Source organism: Lolium rigidum, chromosome 4, assembly GCF_022539505.1.
Source record: "Lolium rigidum isolate FL_2022 chromosome 4, APGP_CSIRO_Lrig_0.1, whole genome shotgun sequence".
Taxonomy (NCBI): domain Eukaryota; kingdom Viridiplantae; phylum Streptophyta; class Magnoliopsida; order Poales; family Poaceae; genus Lolium; species Lolium rigidum.
Window position 1 is genome coordinate 37,742,612 of NC_061511.1, and position 8,759 is coordinate 37,751,370.

Consider the following 8,759-nt stretch of genomic DNA (forward strand, 5'->3'; position numbering starts at 1 on the left):
CCGGCACCTACTACACCATTGGAAGATATAAGTATGGATTTTGTGTTGGGTTTGCCGCGTACTAAGAGAGGTCATGATTCTATATTTGTGGTAGTGGATAGATTCTCTAAGATGTCACACTTTATTGCCTGCCACAAAAACGACGATGCGTCGCATATTGCTAACCTGTTTTTCAGGGAAATTGTACGTCTACATGGAGTCCCGAAGACTATTGTTTCTGATCATGACGTGAAGTTTATGAGCTACTTCTGGAAGACACTTTGGGGAAAGCTGGGGACGAAGCTACTTTTCAGCACTACTTGTCATCCCCAAACTGATGGTCAAACTGAGGTGGTGAATAGAACATTGTCACAACTGTTGAGATCCATGATCAAGAAGAACTTGAAGGAGTGGGAAGATTATTTGCCGCATGTGGAGTTTGCTTATAACAGGACGGTACATTCTACCACAGAGTTGTGTCCGTTTGAGGTGGTGTATGGTTTCAAACCCATTACTCCACTTGACTTGTTGCCTCTACCCATACATGAGAGAGTCAATATGGAGGCATCAAAGATGGCAGATTTTGTACGGAAGATACATGTGAAGACTAAAAAGCTGATAAAGAAGAAAGGCAAGAACAATGCTACAAGGGTGAACAAGAAGCGTAAGGAGATGTTGTTCAAGCCTGGTGATATGGTCTGGGTTCATTTTCGCAAGGATAGGTTCCCGAAGCTACGGAAGTCCAAGTTGCTTCCTCGTGGTGCTGGTCCTTACAAAGTGCTTGCCAAGATCAATGATAATGCATACTCTATAGATCTTCCAACTGAGGAGTTTGGTGTCAGTAATTCTTTCAATGTTGCTGATTTGACACCATATGACGGAGAAGACCTTGAAGCGTCGAGGTCGACGCGTTTTGAAGAGGGGGAGATGATGAGGACATCCCAACCGAACTACTACCTCCGTCATTACAAGATGAAGACAATGCTGCTGTGAAAGTCCAATGAAGTTAGGATTGGACCTATGACAAGAGCTCGTGCGAAGCTACTCAAACAACAGGTGAACTTGTTCCTAAATGATACTTTCATTGATGAGAACTTTATACTACCTAAGTCATGTTACTTATGTATGATCAGGTATGAAGATGGAGCAAGCATCTCACGAGGAGAAGAGGAGCAGCTGGACGTGAAGCTGGATATGGAGCTGGACATGAAGCTGGACCAGAAGACATCCCAAGGACGCACGAGAGAGGAGAGGGAGGCATGCGCGTGGGAAGAAGACGATGTCCAGGCCGGCGCCACCCCCGGTCTGACCGGCCGCCAAGCCGGCCGGCCCGGTCCCACGTCCGGTTCGACCGGGCGCAACGCCGGATCAGCCCGGCGCCGACCGGACCCTAGACCGGTGCACACCGGGCACCATCCAGGGGCTCTGGACCCCTAGTCCGGTCACCACCCGGTGCCAGGCCCGGTTCCAACCGGCCTGCCCGGTCCCTGGCCCGGTCGACCGGCCCCCAGGCCGGCCGTGTCCGAGTCAGTCTCGACCAGATCCCGATCTGGGTCGGTTTTTAATGTATTTTCTCGACTCCTGGTCGTCCTGAACCCCTATATAAGTGCCCAGGACGTCCCCAAATTAGGTTTATACTACGTTTAAGATAAACCCTAGTTCATAGTTGATTGCTTTGCAACTCTATTGAATCTCTACACCAATCTGCATCAATTTGGTGTTTTGCTACTGAAAGTCTTGTGTGATCTACTGTTTCATTGGGGATTAGATGGTTGCAACTTACCGCTTCGTGGTCGCCGGCTACGTGCGCAAGTGTGTGGAGTTGCGAATATCTTGCAGGGTTGAGAGCTGTTGCATTGGCGACAGGAATCAATCGAGAGACTTCGACGGCGTCATACAAGTTATCTTCCACTATCATCGATTTCATCCGCTGTGTTCATCGTGAGTTTATCACATCCATCGTCGCTTACTGAGAAGATCGGGCAACCCCTTATCAACAGGGAACTGGCACTGTGGTATCTTGTTAATAGATTAGTTCCGGAAAATATATAAAAGTGAAACGAAGTGTAAAAAAAAATATATAGAAATTGGTGTAAAACAAGCATGGAGCATAAAAAAAATATAGATACGTTTGCAACGTATCAGATGTTACGGGTATATTGATTACCACCGGCATATAGCCGTGCGTCGTCGGTAGGTGGTGACCGTTTTTGGCTCCACCCCTCCCCCCTCCCCAGCACACCCCCGTGGGTCGCCTTTTTGGCTTTGAACATATAAGACGAAATGAAATAAATTGAAAAAAAATAAAATCCTTTGAGACGGCCATCTGTTATGTGTTCTAGTTGTTAGAAAAATTTGCAAACATGAATTTCAATATATTATGCAAAATAACGTCATGTTGCGGTAAAACGGTATTTCTGGTTGCATACGACCACCGATGAAAAAGTATATTTTATGAAAATGAATCTACTGGAAAAGTTACATCCGATTGCAACGACCTACGGTCATTTACCATTTTTTTTAGATTCCTTAAAATCAAAAGGAAAATAGGAGTCTTCTGAGATTTAAGATTTTGGTGCAAAAAAGTTTCAAAAAAAAAAACTTACTGCCGGCGCATGGGCATAGTGGTGCGCCGGCTATAACATCACTATAAATTGTAATCAGCCGGCGCCCTTCCCCTTCTCTTCTAATTCTCCCTCCCTCCTCTTTCACTTCTCCTCCTTCTCCTCTTCGTCCCTCTGGCCACCTTCTCTTCTCCTCATCTTCCCCTTCTCCCTCCTTCTCTTCCACTTGTACGCCTTCTTTCCCCTAGATCCTCCATCATCTCCCTCCCTCCAGCGAGCACCTCCTGAAGGAGACCAACTCCTCGACGTCCCCCCGGCGACCACCTCCTCTCACTCCGGCAACCACCGCCTCTCCCTCCTTCATGTGTGATGCCCACATCGACGACCACAACCACGGCGACGAACACGGTAACGACCTAGATCTCTGCCTAGATCTAAATCTAGATTGAGTTTTTCTTCGAATTCTGAAAAAATACCGCCGGCGCACATGGCTGGTGCGCCGGCAGTAACAACGCTACCACCGGCACACCTGGTTGGTGCACCGGCGATAAGCCGTTACCTCCGGTGTGCTAGCGTCGGCGTGCGTAGGTGCGTTGGCAATAGGCAATTAAGGTGCGCCGGCAATAAGGATTTTCCTAGTAGTGATGTGTTGACTTGTGAACAAGAAAGAACATCCAAGAAATCTAATCAATAATGACACTGGGAATAACATAGAGATCATCCATAAAGCACATAAATTATCGATTAACAGAATCTAACTCGTGAATCTCAATATAGAAAAGAATACGGGCGTTGGAGGTAGTGGTCAAAGAAGAATTACAAACATGGTACAAATGAATGAACGAAATGAATGAGCAAACTAGAAAGGATGACAGAACAGCACACCAGAGAGCACGGTACTACGAAATATTGTTCTCACTAGTCCAAGGCGTCAAGATGTCCAGACCGTCAACCGGTGTAGGTAGGGGGTACTAGGACTTGTTGATGAACGCGCACGTCTTCCTGATCTCGCCCTCGGCGCTGGTCTTCACCCCGATGTAGCCCATCTTCACCATGGCATCTTCAAAGTCATGGTACCACGCGAGTGGGCCTAAGAACTTGCCACCCAAAAAGGGAAGGTTACCGGCATAGAACTCTACCAGGTCCTCGGTTTGCGAGGACGTGGTGAGCGACGCGTCGGAGTTGAAGAGCACATCGCGGCTCACGACGTTCTTGTAGTACTGGTTGTCCAACCTATCGGGGGTCACAGCATCCTGCGGCACATTTACGCTACTGCCGGCGCTGCAGGTCGCGGTCAGCTGCCCTGCGAGCTTGGGTTCCATGGCGGTGCTGGAGTTGGCAGCCGGCGGGAGACGGTCGGGGAAGGAGGAGCAGGCTGAGCGTCCGATGGAGTGCGCGCCAGAAAGCACGACCATTTCGTTCTGGTTGAGCCCCTTGGCGGCGAACATGGCCGTCGTCAGGGCGAGGTCGCTGAAGGGCGGCGGCAGGTTCTGGAAGGTGTCGTTGGCGCGCGATACTTTCCCGTCGTACCGGCCGGCCGGCACACGGTAGTTGATCCTGCCGTAGCTCAGGCTGTAGCTGGCGTCGCGGCCGGCGAAGGCGACGATGTCGGCGCACGAGACGATGCCTGGGCAGTGCTTCTCGAGTTTAGCCTTTGCCTCCTCAATGAGTTCGAAGCCACGCAGGCTCAGGTTCGGGAAAGCCGTCCTCTCCGTGTCCGTGCCGCTGAGCAGGACGGAGCCGTCGCAGCCCTGGGAGAACCACGCCAACGTACGGACAACATTTGTGAGCCAGCTACTCTAATTACGTACCTTACATAGTTACATTTCATGCACAAACTATATATACGAAGAATACTGCAAGAAATGAATGTACGTGTTGGTACCTCGACGAAGCAGTCGTGGAAGAAGAGGCGTATAAGCCCGGCCTTTTCGCCGGCTGTGGCTTTCTCCACGACTTCCCTCACGATCTCCTCCGCCCCAGGGCACTTGTCCTTGTCGGCATAGTGGCCGACCTTGAGCCCAGGGGCAGGGCTCAGCGGAGGACAAGCCGGTGGGAGCGGGTAGGGCACGCTGGGATTCGGGGGTGGAAAGCCGTAGCCGGCGTAGATTGAGAATTCGCCGGACACGGCGCCGAGCAAGGACGCAAGCACGGCGAGAAGGGCAAGCTTGGCCATCTTCCTACCTAGCTTCCTGCTCGGGTCTTGTGTTTTGCTCGAGAGAAGATGGGATGGAGTAAACTTGCTGTTTTGCATGTGTATTTATAGCCGTAACCCGTGTGTACTTTTGCAGCGGATTCTTGTTGGCAAGTCAACTGGCCAGCCGTGATCTGTTGCGAGCACACACAAACACACAGGTTGATGAGCGTGCATCGCGGCGCGCCAGCTTTATTGCTCCTCCCTTATGCATACTGCGGCTACGTGGCCATGATCGATTTGCGTACATGCCCTGGTTTGACACTCGACCTCGAATATTACAAAAGGGTGCTGTGCATGGAACCTATACATGTGCAACTAACTAGTTAACCAACGGCTGGTAAATTTACGAGATGAAGAATCGGGAACTAACTACCTGTTGGCTGTTGCCGCCAACACACGATGCTGTTGCACGCCAATCCGCCGCCGCCTCCACAGGGCGTCCCCGCCGCCGGCACAGTATGTCGCCACACGCCAATCCGCCGTCCGTTCCATCACCATCCAGCGCCCCGACCTACCATGCCTCCATCCAGCGTCGCGACAGTTGACGCCATGGCGACCACTCGTAGCTTTCCCAAGCCACCACTACGTCCTCGTCACATTCATTTCTCCCCCAAGTTTGATAGGTCATCGGCGTATGAAGGATCCATCGCCGTTATTCATGCTACTCTTCTATGGGCCCACCGGGCAGTGACTAAGGGTGCTTGGCTCGTGAGCTAGCCCGAGCCACACCGAGTTTCTATGAAGCCCGAGGCAAAGCTCATTTTTCAGACTCGACAGCCCAGCGAGCCAGCCCAAACCGAGCTGACAAACGACGAGCCAAAACATGACTTGGACCAAGTTAGCTCGTGTCCAGCCTTAGCCCTTGGCCCGACTTCTCCTGGTGCTGCCGTATGAGGCAGCAGCGGTGTGATGGCCACGACAAACCCACGAAATTAGCTTTCCCCCCATGGAGCACACATCGACATTTTTCTCCTTGCTGCTCCTTGGCACGTGGACAAAAGTGACAGTGGGGATACCGGACGGCCAGATCGGAGCGCGGAGACCAGCACGACTACACTCCCTCGGCCACGCTCAACATGGCATGGCGTGGAGATCCGGGGGAGGGACTGGAGGAGGAGCAACAACAGTGGTGTACGGCAGGGGCGAAGCCAGAATAAATGGTCACTAGTGTCAAAACAACAAACAACACAAGCTTACAACTATTTTTAATGGTGTCATTTTTTGCTTATGCACTACAACTATAAGAAAATGTGTCCTGGGGGCGTCGGTGTCAATTGACACCGGTGCTTACACTGTAGATCCGCCCTGGTATACGGACGAAAGAGATGCCAATAATATGGAGAAACTACCGTTGAGGATTTTTCGCAGCACGTTTGTTTTCCATGGAGTCGTCACTACAGGAAACAGCATCTTTACCGGGTACCAAAAATACCCGGCGAAAGGCTAAAAACACCCGGCGAAGAATTCGCCGTGTATTACCCTCGGCGAAGACGACACGGCGAAGACATGGCCGGCGAAGAATCTTCGCCGGGTGTATTTTCTCGGATACACGGCAAAGCCTCTTTGCCGGGTGTCGGAAGAAGGCACACGGCAGAGAAAAGTGAAACTCCGTTTGCAGCCAGCCTAACTGCGCGTTTTCTTCGCCGTGTGCTTGTTCCTACCATACAACAAAGAGTATGGAAGGGCCACATCATCGTTTTCTCTTTGCCGAGTCCCGTGGAAACGCACACACGGCAAAGACCAAAAAAACCACGTCACCGTTTTTGTCTTCGCCGGGTGTTTTTTATAAGCTACACGGCAAACAAGAAAGGAAGCCACGTCATTGCTATTTGTTTGCCGGGTGTTACCTGCTACTACACACGGCAAATTACCATGGGAAGGCTACGTCAAGCCCTCTTCGCTGGGTACCGTGGCCTGGGAGACACGGCAAATGTATCTCCACCGGGTGTTTTTCCCTGGGACGCACGGCAAAGGTATCTTCGCCGGGTGTTTTTTCCTGAGATACCCGGCAAAAAGGACTGGGAGCACAACGGCATTGCCCCTGTTTTCTCTCATATTCCTGCGTTTCACACACAAATATGCATATAATGTGTAACTAGCAACATGTTGAACTCCAATACCAACGGTTGACATATAGAAGTACATCGATACTATAAATATCACGAATAACACACATAAAGTAGAGGTTGACATATCTAACGAACACCATACAAGTTCACTAATCCTCAAACGTGACAAACAAGTCCCCAAACGAGCAGACGATCATAAACTACAAGACCACACTATGATCCTCAATCAACAAACGAGTACAAATCCATCATGGGGTCCTCGACTCTGCGATCAACACATGCAAGTCCACATTGACCTAGGAGTCCTCGATGAAATCCTACAAATTCGAAAGCACGGAAGAGTAAGGTTTACTGTAGAAAACTAGTTGACAAGGATAATCGACATACACAAAAGGTAACAAATGGGCATGTTGAGTTAACAAGCACAAAATGGAATACTTTTGGGTATCTATGGATATAGTTAAAGATAGTGCTAGGCGTAATTTCTGCAAGCAAGATAAGGAGAAGAGCATGAGAACTCACAAAGTTGCCTCCTTAGGCTGTGAAGGTCAGGATTGGCCGGCGGAGGCATGCTCGTACTACCAGCTGGGGTCACAGGGCTTGCTTCCGACTGGTGCGACGGGTTGTGAGAACCAGCCGATGGGATCCCCTGCAAGCATGGTAAAGGAGTATGCATGCATGAGAAGGTGCATGACACAAATAAAATGCCCTAGAACGAAAAAGAGGCAAAACAACTTACAAATGGCCCAGAAAGAGGAGGGAGAGGTGGGAGAGGAGGAAGAGGAGGTGCGCCGGCCATACCAGGTGCACCAGCTGCATGCAACATCTGCAAATCCAATTCTAGAAGGTAAGGTTCACAAGCTAAAAAAAGAAGACATCGACCATGGTATTATGTGTTTCAAGCAAGAACTTACCGCAAATAGCTGGTCATAAGAAGCAAACCTCTCGTCGTGGCTTTGCAGCGTCGCCTTCACTTCCGCAAGTTCTCTCTCGGCCTCCTCGGCACGACGGCGCTCTTCATCCCACTTAGCCTACATCGTAATGTCATCATCATCATTAGAATGCAAAACATTTAAGCAATTTGTGAAGGAATTTCTGAACGGGCCCATGAAGAACATACCTGCATCTCGTTGAACATGACTACTGAAGGCTTAATACGGGTCTCTATACCAGGCTTTCCGCTTGTCCTGGAAGCACGGAGTTGGGACAAAGAAGGCGTGCTACTGGTGTCGACGGAACCATCCGCAATGTATAATCAACCATTCTTCATGCCTTCTCCCACAAGCATAGCAACCTCGGCATCGATGGGCTCCTTGTACGGGTCAGCGTCCTTACCCTTCACCTGCTTGAACTTGTCGCAGTACGCTATGCGTTTATTGTTGAAGTTCTCGTTGAGCCACGGCGACTCCCCCTCCTTCACAACCTTCTTCATCCGGGACTGACATAAAATATCAAATTCATGGACATCTTCACCCTTCTCCTTTCTCTGCAAAAGAAAACATTAAGAACAATGAAGGCAACACTCGCGCATAAAGAATAACAATGTGAGAACAAATAGTGGATGCATTTGCTCACCTGTTTTTCCACATAGGCACCAACGGCGAGGGGCCCCTGACGGTGTACTCCACCTACCAAGAGGCGACGCCTTCTCTGCGCATCACGGTGACTTGCCAGGAACGCCGGGCTTACCCAACCATCCACTATCCGGGCATAGCACGCTTTCTTGGAGGCGCACCATTGAGGAGGCACCTGTGTACACATGATACAAAATATATGGAATTGACACCAACTTGCGGTCATGAAGTAAATAAGAAGCAAGTATACTAACCAAATTGTATTGCTCGCGTGTCATAAGCCTTAGCCGTGCATTGGACTTCGGAAGTGGAATCCTCTTCACTTGCGCGTACCGATTGATCACACATCTCACACGCGCCGATGAGCCACAAGTAT

At 50.1% G+C, this 8,759-nt stretch overlaps 1 protein-coding gene across 1 annotated transcript; it reads right to left on the bottom strand.

The window, feature by feature from the left end:
* Positions 1-3,514: 3,514 nt before the first annotated feature.
* LOC124646920 (peroxidase 2-like) lies at positions 3,515-4,719 on the bottom strand. Its single transcript, XM_047186958.1, has 2 exons — positions 4,429-4,719; positions 3,515-4,294 (listed from the first exon to the last, which is right to left on the bottom strand). Exons 1-2 carry the CDS (start codon positions 4,717-4,719, stop codon positions 3,515-3,517), a joined length of 1,071 nt encoding a protein of 356 aa, XP_047042914.1.
* Between the last annotated feature and the right edge of the window lie 4,040 nt (positions 4,720-8,759).

What these genes read in the sequence shown, in the direction of transcription:
- LOC124646920 (XM_047186958.1), bottom strand. Translation starts at nt 4,719, where the DNA reads ATGGCCAAGCTTGCCCTTCTCGCCGTGCTTGCGTCCTTGCTCGGCGCC. An exon ending in TCCACGACTGCTTCGTCGAG is followed by an intron (nt 4,295 to 4,428) that starts GTACCAACACGT and finishes TGGTTCTCCCAG; the next exon opens with GGCTGCGACGGCTCCGTCCT.